We start from the raw sequence: 16,189 nt of genomic DNA, 5'->3' as shown, positions 1-16,189 counted from the left end.
GTACCATCTCCCACGCGCACGGCGGCAGAGACGTCTGCTATCCTACCGCTACAATGCATTAGAAAGTACATTATCTAAAAACCAGTCTCATCACCCCTCCCCTGATCTCACGTACACATGCACAGTGAGCCAGAAGGAACGTACGGTCGAGCTCACTTTGGTCTCCTTTCCGTCTCGACCCCTCCCCACTCTACCCCCCGCTTACGGCAAGCGCCATGGCTATCTCCCCCATTCATATTCCCGCTTGAAAAAGTCTCTAGTTCTGTGGTGCATTTATTTATCCTACTACCCCGTTTGTATCGGATGGTACAATCGGATCGAAATTGAGTTTTGAGCAAACCTAACGGTTAACAACTCTTAACGGAGACCAACCACGCTTGAACACAACCGTTGGCAGAAAAAACAGGAATCGGGCGGCGATCGCCGAAAACTCTGCAGAGGCAAATTACACTTCACCCCGTGGCTGCCTTCAAAGATCTGTAATATTGACCACATTAACAAAGAAAGTTAACAATGTAAATATGTATTTCTTAACAAAATAATGTTTACCTGGAGAATTCTTGATCTTCTTATGGAAAAAAGAAATGCAAGAGATATAACCTAATCTAATCCATCTCGACTTTTTATCGATTGACCACGTTGATATTGATCACGTTTCCTGATTTGAAATGGTAATGTGGTCAATCGCGACAAAAATTCGGGTTAGGTTAGGGGTCGGGTTGGGTTAGGTTAGGTTAGGTTATTGCTTTTAAGTCCCCCCCCCAAGAGGGGTCAATGTTAATGTGGTCAATATTATAAACCTTGGGAGAACGAGGACCCTCTAGCTAAACCCTGGTTTGCTAAAAAATACACATTTATATGTTAGACAAATGATTCCTATTAGCTTAGCCAGCGCTCTCTTTCCTCATATACCATTAGTACTAACAAAGGCACACTGAATTTATTTAAATACCTTTACGAACGCTTGATTCTCTCTTTACCTTAGTGCCACGCTTACTGCATGTTAACCGCTGTATAATCATTTCAAATATTCTGTTTCTGAGTTCATTTAACATTGTGTCGTGCATTGACTCTTGCACCGATTCCTGTCATCCCAACATGTTATGGGCCCAGGCCGACAAAAAACGCAAGGAAATTAGTGACAAATATATACTTGAGGTTACATCCAATGCAATATGAATTCAATCATAAGCATCAAAACACTGACCAAGGATAACTTCGATACATGGAAGTTGCAGATGCAAGTGCTACTGATTAAAAATGACGCTTAATCGATAACAACGGAAACGTGAAATTAACAGCAAATCGGGTAGGCAATCTTTATTACGTTCGCGAGAATTCGAACATTAGTAAGGCGGTTACAGATAAGCCCATTTCATTTAAAACGCTAGGAACATTGATTTCGTGGCATCGTCGACTAGAACACATAAACATCAAGGATCTTCTCGAGACTGAGCAAAACGGAATTAACATTGAACAACCTGAAACGTCGATACAATGCAATATTTACGCTCACAGAAAAATAACAAAAGCGCCGTTTTCAAAAAGGTCAGACTAGAAAACAGAGCTGCTAGAGATAATACATTCCAATATATGCATTCCCATGAGAACCACATCTAACGGGAAGGCGAAGTACTTTGCAACATTCATTGACGACACCACAAGATAGTGCGAGATTTGCTTTTAAAAATCTAAAGACGACGTTTTTACATCATTCAGAAAATTTAAGCGATATGTCGAGAATCAGAAAGGCAGAAAAGTATAGTGCCTACAGTCCGACAATAGAGGCAAATATACAAGCAAGCACTTTGATAGATATCTGAAAGAGTATGGAATTATGAGAAGATTATCTGTCTCACGCAACCTTGAACAGAACGGCGTTGCAGAAAGGAAAAATTGTACAATTCTGGATACAGTCAGATGTCTATTGCTCCAATCGAGCTTACCTTCAAACTTCTGGGCGGAAACGATAAATACCGTAAACTACATTGGAAATAGATGCCAAACGAAAAGTTTGAACGGAATGACAGCCTACAAGGCATGGACAGATAGCAAACAGAACATGAATCACCTATGAGAATTCGGTTGCAAAGTTCTGTGTCTGGACTGTGATCCTATAAAGGAAAAACTTGTATCACGCAGCAAGGAAGCCATTTTTCTCGAATATTTCGATCAATCCAAGGAGTGGAACGACCCATTTTTTTTAGATACAAAATCGCGCACGGACGTAGCTCGTCGGGAATTACCAGGGCATGATCCGGGTCAAGAAAAAATTAAACGAACGTTTAAAGTTGAAAAATATACAGTCGTAAGCTAAAAGGTTGCAACACATTTTCTTTGATGGTTAGATGGTTCGATGTTTAATTGGTTGGATTCACAGATAAGAACCAATGACGTTCGCCGTTCGATGAGTAAGGCTACATTCCAAAAACCATCGAAGAAAATGTGTTGCAACTTTTTAGCTCACGACTGTACACGTTTATTTAAAGATAGATTTACAGAATTATGTACAAAGCCTCGAGACCGTAAGTGCGTGTAATAGTTTGAAGAAACACAAACAAGATAACTTGCACAATAATAATATAAGATATTTACAAGATAAACGTAGAAGTGTCACCGGTAAATTTACGTTGTCGGCCGTATAATTTACCGGTGGCGTTTGACGTGCGGCAAATGCACGGTTTATTTGTGTGGTAGATGGGCGGGTTACAATTATGTACTTGCTTTGGTATGCGAATCTTGGAAAGTGCGGTTGTCGCTATTCGCACGGGCAGTGTGTGTGCCTTCCAACGACGTTGATTTTTGGCTCGAGCTATTATTCGGTCTATTGTTTAACGGGCGGTCTACTTTTTCTATGTGTTTTCCCATAACTAGGTTGCGTCGAATTTTATGGTTGCCGGCGCGGTAGCAGGACACGGGGTGACGCACAGCTGTGCGTCTCTTTAAATCTTGCGATGGTTATGACAAGTACGCTCGGCGGATGCAAAAATGCTTTAGTCCCGATCTACAATGAATATTGTAAGCCTTAAGTCGTAAGAAATTGACCAACCATAATCGATTATTCTCCTCGTAATCAACTATGATTGGTTAATTTCCTAAGGCTTACTACATCTATTATAGAACGGGACTTATCCTGTTTGTCTTTAGCCACTGCGACGGGATCGGATCGGTGTTCGGATGCCGGTCGGGTAAGAACTCTTGCCAAAGCCCAAGCACACTTAACCCAGCTTTGGCGAGAAGAGACGGGTACGAGAGCGGTAACCATTGAGAACGCTCAATATAGCTTGACTCCAAGACGCTTGACTCCAAGACTATCTAAGAAGACTTCTACGGAGACTAGTCGACGGAGTTGCTATCCGAAAAGTCAGCGGAGAAGAAGCGCAGCATCTCGCTGTTCCGGTTCTTTTATACTCGAATCTCGAGACGTCGGGGATGTTTCGGCGTCAGCATCCCCACCGCTCGAGATCGGTCGTTCTGGGAGCAAATGGAGGCAAGCGAGCTCGCCGATAGCACGTGTCGGTTTGAATCGGCGCGCGTGCACGGCGCGATACTCGACGTGCGGATGCCTCGGCGCTCGCGTACGCGCGTTTAAAATATATTATGGGTGCGAAGCGCCTACTCCTTGCCCAGCGGATATTCGGCCGGGCGTTTGTGGACGATGACCGGTCCGTGGAGGGTGATAGAAAGGCACTTTGTTACAAGGTTATAGAATCTGGCTTCCTAAATTTTTTATAAGTTGGCAGGACCAAATCAGCAGAATCGAATGCAACTTATCAAAAAATTTAGTACTCATTTTGTACTATTTTGTAACAAAAAAATTATTTTGTAGCCTGTGCCATTTATGAAAAAAGCGTGGCGCTGCTAACTTTATATTAAACTAACAGAATCAAAAAAATGTGCATAAATAAAAAAAATATGACGTATATAGTTAGCGCTGAATTTGTACTAATTTGCACCATCCAAAAAATTGAAAATATTTCCATTAATACCTTAAAACAACCTTTACTTTGTAATAGGACGTTTCTATTTCGATTTTTTCAGAATTTAATTAATCAAATTGAACTAAATTTATCTTTTTATTTACTACCGATTATGTACTATTTCGTACCACTAGAGGAAATTTGGTATTTTCTGTTATTAAAAAAAATCGTGGCCTTGCCAACATGAAATGAACATAACTAAATCAAAATTATTAAAAAATAATAAATAACGATAAATTTTATTAATACAGAATTTGTACTAATTTGTACCATCTAATACACTTGAAAATATATCCATTAACCCCTTAAAACAACCCTTACTCCGTAATTGAACATTTCTCTTTCAATTTTTATCAGAATTTAATTAATCAAATTGAACTATATTTATCTTTCTATTTATTACCCATTATGTACTATTTTGTAGCATTAGAGGGAGTTTTGTAGCCCGTGTTGTTTAACCTTTAAACACATATTGAAAATTTCCCTCGATTAAAAAACAAAATTTTTACCCCGAAAACTCCTGAAGGAAAGGACACGAAGAACACTGCACGCCAGACGGAAATTGACTTGTCAATGTCAAACAAAGAAACAGATTTTCACCAAAATACTACATTTGAAGATGAAGAATTGTTTGCCGATCACCCCAAAAACGGAAATTCTACAAAGATCACCGACGTGAGTAAAACAGTTGAAGCATTATCAACCCCGAAGAGAGGACCCGGAAGACCCAGTACAATCCGAACAAGATTAAAGAGCAGGCTACGAAAGTTATATCACAAACTACATAAATCAGTAAAAACAACAAAAAAAAAACACTATGCATTTTTGTCAGAAGTCCCTCTACAACAAGCAATGCCCGGTCCACACAGAGAAGAGTGGATGCAAGCTATGGCATCAGAAGTTAGGTCCATTATTTGTAACGATACATGGGAAGTTGGTCCACGTTCTACTGATCGCAATGTTATTAAAAGTCGAATTGTTCTAAGAAATTTTGCTCTGACGGCTCCATCGAAAGGAGAAAAGCACATATCGTAGCCCAAGGATTCTCACAACGCCCAGGGATACACTTCAACTAGACGTTTGCCTTTGTTGCCAAGTTAATCTCCGTATGGCTGATGATGGTCGTAGCTGCTCATCATGAAATGGATATCCAACAATTAGACGTAACAACCGCATATCTAAACGACACAATCAACGAAGAGATATTTATATTCCCATCGAAAATGTTAGACTTTGGAAGCAATTATTGAATCAGAGGCAAGCAACAACATAATCTGCGTCAATGTGAAACAGATGCTTAGCGAATTTCAGACCGGCAAGAAGGTTTGTTTGTTTAAAAGGTTTTTTTATGGTCTTGACAATCGGGTAAGTGCTGATACAATAAACCAGATTAGACTTTAAGGAAATACGGAGCAACTTTCTGTCATGCCGATTCGTGCATATATTATGTTGGACAAGGAGAAAACTTACTAATGATCATCGTTTAAGTTGATGACATATTAATTACTTCGCGTGATTTTAGCGCAATCGACAAAATTAAAAAGAGCTTGTCATGAGAGTTGGAAATTAAAGACCTTGGAAATATCAGCTGTTGTTTTGGAATTCAGTCTTTACAAGACGGCAACAAAATCATCATGCAGTAAAAAAGATATATAGAAAACATCTTGAGATATTTTGGGATGACTGAATCGAAATCTGGCATCGCAATTGTCCTTAACGTGAAACTAATAACGCAAGAAGATTGCTCCGATTTCGGTACTCAGACGTTGTCGTACCGCGAATTAATAGGAGCTTTCACATATCTAACAGTTGCTACCAGGCCAGTTATTGCCTGAACAGTTAGTTCACTAGGCCAATTTAACAGCTGTTACGGAAGATCACATTGGGCCGCTGCAAAACGCGTGTTGCGTTACTTGAAGGGCACCGTTGACGTAGGACTAATCTTTGAAGCCGATTGCAGCCTACTTAAGGGATACGTCGACGCTGACTGGGGTAACTATTTGGTCGACAGATGTTTATTCATTAGTTAATCATTCATCTTGAGCAAAAGTGCCGTGTCGTGGGAAACCAGAAAGCAGCGCACTATGGCGCTCTCCTCAACTGAGGCGAAGTATATGAGCTTCTTCGAGGCCACAAAAGAAGTAATTTACTTATGCAGTTTCCTCAAAGAGCTGGACGTAAGTCCAGCATGTAAATGATCTGACCGACATTACTATCTTCAATGATAACTTGGACGCAAAGAAACTTGTAGACAATCCTGTATTCCATTCAAGAAACAAACACATCGACTTAAGGCACCATTTCGTCCGTGAAACTGTACACGCGAAACATCTTAAAGTCATACATACCTCTACCAAAGAAATGGTGGCCGTTGTATAACCAAGAGACTATCTTAATCTAAACACATGAAGTGTATCAAAGCGCTCGGATTAACTCCTTATTCAGTTATTTAATTTGTCTAGAGTGCGTTTGGAGTGCGGAGGAGGAATGTTAATCCTTATTAGTTTGGCCATAACGCTCTCTTTCTTTATATACCATTAGTATTAGCAGAGGCACACCAACTTCTTTTACATGTCTTTACAAACGCTTGATTTGCTTTCTACCTTAGTACTGCGCTTACCACTTGTTAACCGCTGTATAATCATTATTTCATATTATAACATAATATATTTGTTTCTAAGTTCACTTAATGAACTTAATTATGCCGTGCATTGACCCTTGCGCCAATCCTTGCCGTCCCAATATTATTTTGCCAACTTTCTTTGTTAATGTGGTCAATATTATAAACCTTGTTAGAAAATGACAACATAGTTATTGTACTTTTTTTTTGTTAATACCCAGATAGCACAGGACATCCGTTTTAAATCCACACGTCCATTGGACGTGAATTGGACATCCATCGTATGTCCGATTTTGGACGTCTATTAATGGCCAATTTTTGGACATCCATAGGATATTCCTATTTGGATGTCAGTTGGGAAGCGCGCTATTATTGCGCAGGTATCATGTTTTATGTATCTTTTGTCGTAAATACAAGTAAGTTTACATTCGGACATTTTAAAAATGTCCATCTTATTTAAAAAATTTTCTAAGTCTGCTCGCGATGTGTTTCTTTCACTGCAGACTTAAAAATTTTTTTACGAAAAAAATATTTATTGATAAATATTTATTTTAATATTGTAAAAAAGCGTTTTCTTAACATTAAATAAAATAACAATGTTTTTTAAAGTCATAAAAATTGAAAATCTTTCTCAAGAATTTTTTTCGGAAATTTCCAAGTGGTCACCCATCCAAGTCGTAATTGTAAAGAATTATAATTTTATGTGTGCTTATATAAATAATATACTTTAATTATATAATATGTTTCATTTTTTCAATAACATATTAATTTGACATACATGAGTTAACACAAAGTGTTCACCGATCATTACCAGGCATCAGTTTGCAGCAATCTTACAGATCAAGTACCGTGCGGCGAGATTACGACTTGGATGGGTGGCCGCTTGAAAATTTTCAAAAAAAAATTTTGGAGAAAAAGTTCCGAATTTTTTTTACTTTAAATAAAACTTTTATTTTATTTAACATTAAGAAAAGAGTTTTGTTTCGGTACGTGCTCTTCGCAGTGGAAGGAAGAAACAGAAAGGCTAAGTATTGGTTCACTGTCACTCTAAACTTTATTTGCCCACTAACAATTACAATGTTCATCTATTAACACAGTGCTTTAAGTTTCAGGTGGAGCAAGCGACTCCTCGACTCGCGGAATTTGTCGCGATACGTCGCACCGTCAGCGACAAAGGCACTATATGACACCTCTCGCGAAAAAGCCGCCGGCCCGCGCGAATTTGGCGCTTATATAGCTTCTGTGCCTCTGGATTTCTCTCAAAGCTTCGAGAAGCTTCCAGAACGCTCCCGCTCTTCCGGAGCGGAAGTGAGTCTGCAAAGATGAGATGAATCCAGAAACACAGACCGTTTAAAAGCTTCGTTTTGATTTAATTGGCCTCTCGCTCCCCGATCGCCTGGCGTAAGCAAATCGTGGGCTCCGAGTTCGTTTTCGGTGATGTGATTTGTTCACGCGCGCGAGATATCGACGCTCGCGATCGGTGCGAGCGCGCATCAATACACATCGATTGTGTGTACTAGCATCGCGCTCCGTATACGCTGCTTGATTGAGCGCGAGACGGACGCGATGTTCAAACAAGGCTTGCGGTGCCTCGTGACTTAGCCGGATTCCGAACAAGTTTTTTACAATATTAAAATAAATTTTTATAAATAAATTTTATTTTTGGAAGGGTACTGAAAATTATGTCTATTTTAGGTTCTTTTGGATGTCCAATGGACGTCTTGCATGAACGTTCTACGTCCAGCGGATTTGCAAACATACCTCAAATGAACGTCCATCGGACGCTGGTTGGACTATGATTGGACTTCCATTGGATGTCCAAGTGTTTACAGACGGATGTTCGATGGATGTCCGATGGATGTCCATGTGCTATCTGAGTAACTTCTTAACGAACAATAATCGCTACCTTTTGAAAGTCACTCAAGGTCTTGATAATGTATGTCAAAGTCAAAATTATTGTAGGGAGCTTTCTTTTTTTGAACATTTACCCACAATGCTTACTAGCAATAAAAAAAATTATTTTAAAAGTTATTTTTTTCAAATAAAATATATTTTTTAAAGTTTTCATAAAATTTTGTTTTGTGGCAATTATTTATAGTAAAATCTGCAATCATTAATTTGTAATTTTTTATGATTAAAACTGCTTTTTATGACGTTAGTTGTTAGTATGCCACGGCCTTCCTCTTATCTCACAAATGCATCCTATTTCCCCTCTTTAGTAAATTGTAAATTATGTTTGTTCTTTATGAATATCTATAAGGTGATTGGTAGAATCTATGGTTAATAAACTGGTGTTGAAATTGTGTCGCGTTAATACTTACTGAATTATTGTCAAAAAACAAAAAGGTATTTTTTCATCACCTCTCTCTTCATATAAAATGTGTAGACCCGTATTTAGAACGTGCTTATAAAAATATTAGCGCATTGTTTTGCGATTCAATCTTTATTATTTATTAGATATAAAACAATGATAGAATGACAAAAAGATGAATTAACACTTTAAAACACATTTCGAATATGAATCATAATATATAAAAATTATTTACTTGATTGTATTTATTACAAACATCCGTTTTATTGTTATCCTGTATTACAGAAAATTATAAAGAAAAAAAGAGTGAAAATGAGACAAATCGTAATAACCAAATTTTTCAAAAATATGATAATGAAATGCAAACAATTATTTATTATATATAGCTAAACTTGGCGTAAAACAAATTTTAATTTAGTTACAAATATTCAAAAGTAAAAAATTAAAAGTGATTATACTTTAAAAATTGGATACATTTTGAAAAATTTTACATTTAAAAAACCAATTACACCCTCATTGCTATCAAAACTATAAAACTTCTATTAAAAACACATTTCTCGTTATTTAGATTGTATCCGTAAAAATTGATATTTTTCAAAGATTTTTATCTTAAAATCCTTTATTAGCAGATAAATTATTTTGTGATTATGCCACTATACTTTTACAAAACTTACAAAATTTCAACTTTTTTTTACACTTACCGAACCTCGCTTGTTAGTAATATTATTTACAGGACTTTACATAATTATATTTTGTGGCGATTTGTTATGTCGATGATGCCTCATATGATCGACGAATATCAACAGAAACGAATTGAATTTCGCAAGATTCTTATGGGCATCCTTAGTGAAAGGAATAGATGGTCACAATGCGTTGAATGGACTAACAAGAAGCTTGGGATGGCAGTAGGAGCACTTTTTATACGCGAAAACTTTAATCACGAAAGTAAGGTGAGTATTTTCTATTTCAGGAATATGATTACAACGAATTCCTACTTTGTGTTTTAAAATGTTGTCTGGTTTTCAGGAGACTGCTCTAGAAATGATTCGGACAATTCGTGAAGCTTTTAATGAGCTGCTAGTCGAAAATCATTGGATGGATAATGAGACTCGCGCAGTCGCAAAAAAAAAGGCTGATTCCATGAATGAACGAATTGGATATCCTGAATTTTTAAAAAATCCACTTGAGCTATCTGAAGAATATAAGATGGTAATAATAGCAATATTTTTTATATAGAATTTTTAAAAATATATCCACCACTTTTTAATTTCTTTAACTTTAAATATTTGCAACTAAATTAAAATTTAGGGAGGGTCCCAGATGCGCACAAACCCGATCAGACACCACCAATCACATAATCTAATCTAACCCAACCAACGGAAATATTCTAGGCATCGGCCGTTATAATTGGTGGTGTCCAATTGGGTCTGTGCGCATCTGGGACCCTCCCAAAATTTATATCACGCCGAAATCAACTATACAGGGTGTTTTACAACCACCAAACAATATTTTAACAGCGTATTCTATAGATAAAGTGGTTCTATAGATAAAATATCCTAACACAAAAATGTCAAAGTTACAATAGTTTTCGAATTGCAACCAATCAAAATGAACTAGAAATATCACACGCTCTGGCTCATATTTGTACAGCACATTCATAAGTTTATCATTTGTTATTGATTTCACAATATATTAATTAAATATTGATTTTATTACACAGCTGATTCTTAAAAATATTACTAATAGGGACGGTCATTATTCAATAACATTTCATTTAAATTGTTGTAGCCTTATTAGCTACTTTAATTGTCTTGCATATTGGCTTAACAACAATTACGCCACGAGCTTTCGTTGTATCGGAAATGTAAGATTGCAATCGTGCGAGCGGCGTAAGCATCGCACGATTGACGCAAATATGATCATATGTCGCGAGAACCTAATGCCCCACCATTGGAAGTACCGAAACTATAAGTTAAGCTGCTTAATTATCGGCAGTGGGAGATTCTTAATGTAAAGTACGAGCGGCACGTACGCGCTCCGCGATAAGTCACCCGACACTCTACAACACATCTAGCAACCGAGTACGCGATAACACGTGATCCATTTAACACAATTTGATTATATTAAAAAGGGAAATCATTTATAATAACGTTTGGGATATAAAGTGTTAACAAGAAAGTGAGAGTTTTATTTGCCACTCCGCGCGTCCTCCTCCAAGTGTCCTTCTCATGGGTTTCAACCCTTCAGATGGATCGAATTCCAAATATTTTATCTTGTTGCATCCACCAATACAACAAAATTGGTATCAGAAGTGAAATGAAGCAAAGCTAATTATTGCCCACATACCCTGAGTGGAGTCCGGAGACCACCTGTCACCGACAGAGGAGACAACGTAAGATTGGAAGAGATGCAGCAATTAAAAGCAAGAGAAATATTTTGCGTATTAATCTCTCGACGGAGAAAAATAGAAGCTCCGCAATTAGACAACACAACAAGTGCTGACAAGCAGAAAATCACACGTGAGAGCAGTCACTCATTCAGTAATCAACACCCGGAGTCACCGACACAGAGACCAGAGGTAACAGCCAACAAGCCAACGAGCCTACGAGTCAACGAGTTGACAAACCATCGAGTCTAAAGGAAAATAGCATGACAACGACAGCAGTTACCGCCAGCAGGAACGAGTCTTCAAGGGATCTCCAAACGAGACGAGCAAGAGCAACATGCAAGTCTTAGCAATACTGTAAGTCAAAACTATACTGTAATAATTTGTAAAGCGAATGTCCGATCAATCGGATACACACTTCCTAAATCAATCGTGGTTATCAAGTGAAACAGCGCGACACACGTTAAATCAAAACCAGCAAACTCCCGTGTGAATCGCGATCGACGCGTTGAAAGAAATAATAGCGCAAGTAGATAGAGTATTAGGACTTCCGTTTTTGGAGCGAGCGAGAGCAGACGTGTGTGAATAGAGAAGTTTTATTAGAGACGAAGAGTGATTGTGGGGTGTGAAAGGGTTGAGTGGAGTGTATGAGAGGAGAGTGGGTGAAGAGGAAAAGTGGAGTGAGTGGAGGAAGAGTGATTGGGTGGAGTGTAGGAGAGAGAGAGAGAGTGTGTGGAAGCGAGAGCAGTGTAGAAGTAAGGTTAGGAGTAGTGAAGCGAAAAGGGAGACAAGGGAAAGGTGAGAAAGAGAGAACGGAGCGCGCGAGCGCGAGCACGGGCACGGAATGTGCAGTGAGTATAGAGGCGGGACAGGCAAGAGAGTCGGCAAGCGGCGCGACGAGGTGTCCACGTGCAGAGAGCAAGCGGAGTAGAAATAGGCGGTCTAGGTAAGGAAAGAGCGTACGGTAAGAGAGTCACAGGTGTGTGGAGAGGGAAGGAAAGGAAGGATGGAGAACGAGGATCTGACGGGGACAAAAGTGATGGAGATAAAAAGCGGGGGGAAGAGGCACAGTGGGAGTACAGCGGGAATATTGAAAATGTGGAAGAGAAAAAGAGAAGTAGAGGCAGGGGAGAAGAAAGAGGCGGGAAGAGAAGAAAAAGATGAGAGAAGGATCTTTCAGAGGAGTAAAAAGACGGCAAGATCGCCGACAGGGGGAGCGGAGGGAAGTGAGTGGGTGATGATGGGGTCCATAAACAGATGGATGGAGGAGATGATGGGAAGGGGGGAGAGGATGGAGGAGATGATGGGAAGGTGGGAGAGGATGGAGGAGACGATGGAGGAAAAAATGAGGTTGTTAATGGCAGAGTTAGAGGGTATGAAAAGAAGAGAGGAGTAGTGGAGGAGGGACAGGGAGAAAATAGAAAAAGGGGTACAAGATTTGGAAAAAAAATTGGAGGAGGGATTGAAGTTAAGGAGCGAGGGAAAGAAAAAAGGGATTTGGAGAAAAGGATGGAAAGACTGGAGAGAGATGAAAGGGAAAAAGGGGAAGAGGAGGAAGGAAATCGGAAATTAGAGGATAGGGTGAGAAAGATGGAGGAGATGTGGGAAGGGAGAGATAGGAAGGGAAGAAGGAGAAAGGTGTTTATAAAGGAATATAAAACAGGGGGAAAGGATGTGAGAAGGGTGGTAGAGGATATTCTAAAGAAGGTGGGAGCAGAGGTAGAGGTGGAAGATGTGAGGGAGGTGAAAACAGGGCGAAAGGAGCAAGGGGGGTTTGCAGTGGTGAATTTCAAGACGGAAGGGGAGAAAAGGGAGGTGATGAGAAAGAAAAGTGGGCTGAGGGGGGAAATATATGGATAGAAGAGGATTTAACATGGAAGGAAAGACAAGTGAGGTGGAAAACTAGAGAGGTGGCGAAGGAGGAGGAAAGAAGAGAGGTAAAGATGTGGGTAGGAGAGAACAGGCGATGATCGACGGAGTATGGTGGTTTTGGGATGAGGAGGAAAGAGGGCTAAAAGATAGAAGGGGAAGAAAGTGGGGGGACAAGGAGGGAAAGAAAGGGATGTTGAGGGAAGGGAAGGAGCAAGGCAAGAAGTACAGGAGGGAAGGGAAATGGGGAAAGGGATGGGGAGGGTGAGGGGGAGAAAAAAGTGAGAAAAGTGCAGAAGGGCGAGGGGGAAGGCAAGGGGTGAAAACGGCTTTTTGGAACGTGGCAGGGCTAAGGAGGAAAGAGGAGGATTTTTGGAGTAGTCTGGAGAGGTGGGATGTCATGGTGCTAGAGACGTGGGTGGTAATAGAGACGTGGGTGGAAAAAAAGGCGCAGGGGTGGGTTAGAGGAAAGCTGCCGAGGTATGTATGGAAGGTTTAGGAAGCGAAAAGAAAGAATAAAAAGGAAAGAGCGATGGGAGGGTTGATGATGGGAATCAGGAAGGAACTGGCAGAGAGAGAGGGGAAGGAGAGAGTGGAGGAAGGAGACGGGGTCATAATAGGAAAGGTGAGGTGCGGAGAGGAGGTGTGAAGAGTGGTGGAAGTGTACGTAAACGGAGACATGGAGGGAAAGTTAGGGGAAGTGAGGGGATGGATAGAGAAAAGGGTACGGAGTATAAAAACAATAATTGGGGGAGACTTCAATGAGAGGACGGGAGTAAGAGGGGGAAATATGTGGCAAGAGGGAGACAGAAAGGATGGGAGCAGGGAGTCAAAGGATAGAATGAACGGAAAGAGGAAGAGATTAGTAGACTTTATAGGGGAAAGGGGGTGGACTATTCTAAATAGGGGGATAAGAGGGGGAAATGGACATACACAAGAGGAAAAGGAGAGACGGTAATAAATTATGTGTTGGTTAGAGAGGAGGACAAGGAGGAAATCTGGAAGATGCAGGTGGGAGAGAATGTGAGGTCAGATCATCACCCATTAGTAGTTTGGATGAAAGAAGAAGGAAGAAGGATAAGGGGAGGTAAGGGGGAGAGGAATAAAATCAATAGAAGGGTATAGAATAAAGAGGGAAGAGAGAGATTTAAAGAGATGCTAGGGGAGGTGGAGATAGAAGAGAGGGGGGTAGAAGAAGATTTAGAGACAATGGGGGGTAAAATGAGAGAAGTATTAAAAGATATAAAGGGAGAGATGGGAAGAAAGGTTGGATGGTGGGACGCGGAATGTAGAGACGCAAAGAGAGAGGTGAGGAGAGAGCTGAGATGGAGAAGTACAGGAAGAGAGGGGGACAGGTGTAAGAATAGAAAGAGAGGGTACAAGGAGTTATGTGAGAAGAAGAAGAAAGAGAAGAATAGGAGGTGGGAAAGAATAGCGGAGAAAGCGAAACAGAAAGGGCAGATCTAAAAGTGATAAAGAGAGAAAGGAAAAAAAGGAAGCAGGTGAGTAAAGATATAGAGATGCGGGAATGGGAGGAGTATTTTAAAAGATTGTTGGGCGGGGTGGAATAAAAAGTAGTGGTGAGGTTGGGGGGAGAGGAAAAGTTGGGCGGGGAGGAGGACATAGGAAGAAAGGAGATAGTAAGAGTGATAAAGGAACTAAAAGATGGTACGGCGAAGGGGATAGAAAGATACCCAACGAGGTATGGAAGTACGGGGGGAGGGGAGAGAATGATAGATTGGGTATGGGGGCTTTGCAATAGAGTATGAAAGGGGGAGGGATGGCCGGAGGCATGGAAGGACGGGATAATAGTTCCCATAGTGAAAAAGGGAGAGGGAGAAAAGGTGAGCGAATACAGGAGAGTGATGCTGATGCCAACGATATACAAGATATATGTAGCGGTGTTGGCGGGGAGGTTAGGGAAGGACATGAAGGAGAAGGGGCTGTTGTAAAAGGGACAGGTAAGATTTAGAAAGAGGAAAGGCACTATGGATAACATATACGTTATGAACTACATGATTAACAGACAATTGGAGGAAAAAGGGCGAAAAGTAGTGACACTGTTTGTAGACTTGAAAGCGACATTTGATTTGGTGGGTAGGGATACGGTGGTAGGTGCGATGAGGGACAGGAGAGTGAGGGTAACTCTGGTGGAGAGGGTGGGTGAATTGCTGAGAGAAACGAGATGTAGGGTGAGAGTGGAGAAAGTGATGGAGGGGAACTTCTGGACGGCGAGAGGAGTGAGGCAGGGATGCCTGCTCAGCCCCTTGTTGTTCAATATGGTGTTGGCGGATTTGGAAGGTGAAAGAAAGTAAAGTGGGGAGGACTGGTTTCGGGGGAGGACAGAATATATGCCTTATTATACGCGGATAATATTGTGCTGATAGCAGAGGAAGAGGGAGAAATAAGGAGCATGATGGAGAGGTTGGAGAATTATTTGGACAAGAAGGGGTTGGACGTAAACGTGGAGAAGACAAAGGTGATGAGGTTTAGGAAAGGGGGGGGGGAGAAAAAAAAGTTTGTTGAAAATGGAATGGGAGGGGAATAGAAGAGGTGAGAGAATTTACTTACTGGGATACAAGTTTCAGACGAATAGAGGGCAGGAGGCGCACGTAACAGAAAGGGTAAAAAAGACAGCAAGTGTGATGAGGTAGGTGTGGGGGATAGGGAAGAAAAAATACGGTAAGGACTGGGGCAGGAGGGTATTGTTATTTGACAGTTTGGTTTGGACTGTGATAAGTTGTGGGGCAAAGATATGGGGGTGGAAGGAAAGAGAGGGGGTGGAAAGGTTACACGAGCAATTTTTGAGACGGATACTAGGGGAGGAGGGAAGAACACCGGGATATATGGTAAGGGAGAAGGTGCAAAGAGAACTGATAAGAAGTAAAGCAGCAAAGAGAGCATGGGGTTACGAGAAAAGGCTGAAGGAAGGAAAGGAGAGTGGGCGAGGAGATGTTTGGCAGAGATAAGAGAGAGGGCGGAAAGAGGTTGGTCGAGCTGAGAAGAGGAGAAAAAATGGTTCT

The 16,189-nt window shown here is 40.5% G+C and overlaps 1 protein-coding gene across 8 annotated transcripts in view; it reads left to right on the top strand.

Annotated features, from left to right (window-relative positions):
* The window catches only part of LOC105200443 (neprilysin-1), a 524,884-nt gene that overhangs the window by 287,240 nt on the left and 221,455 nt on the right, over nucleotides 1–16,189 (top strand). For all 8 annotated transcript variants that reach the window (XR_005575917.1, XM_039455238.1, XM_039455241.1 and 5 more), the window contains 2 exons: nucleotides 9,645–9,861; nucleotides 9,938–10,120. Coding sequence is in view for 7 of the 8 variants with exons in the window: in XM_039455238.1 (XP_039311172.1) it covers nucleotides 9,645–9,861; nucleotides 9,938–10,120 (400 nt within the window). In the remaining variant the exon portion in view is untranslated. The remainder of the gene's footprint in view (nucleotides 1–9,644; nucleotides 9,862–9,937; nucleotides 10,121–16,189) is intronic.

Source organism: Solenopsis invicta, chromosome 11 (genome assembly GCF_016802725.1).
Source record: "Solenopsis invicta isolate M01_SB chromosome 11, UNIL_Sinv_3.0, whole genome shotgun sequence".
NCBI lineage: Eukaryota > Metazoa > Arthropoda > Insecta > Hymenoptera > Formicidae > Solenopsis > Solenopsis invicta.
Note: the sequence above shows the minus strand (reverse complement) of the source record. Positions and strands in the feature narration are given on the sequence as shown.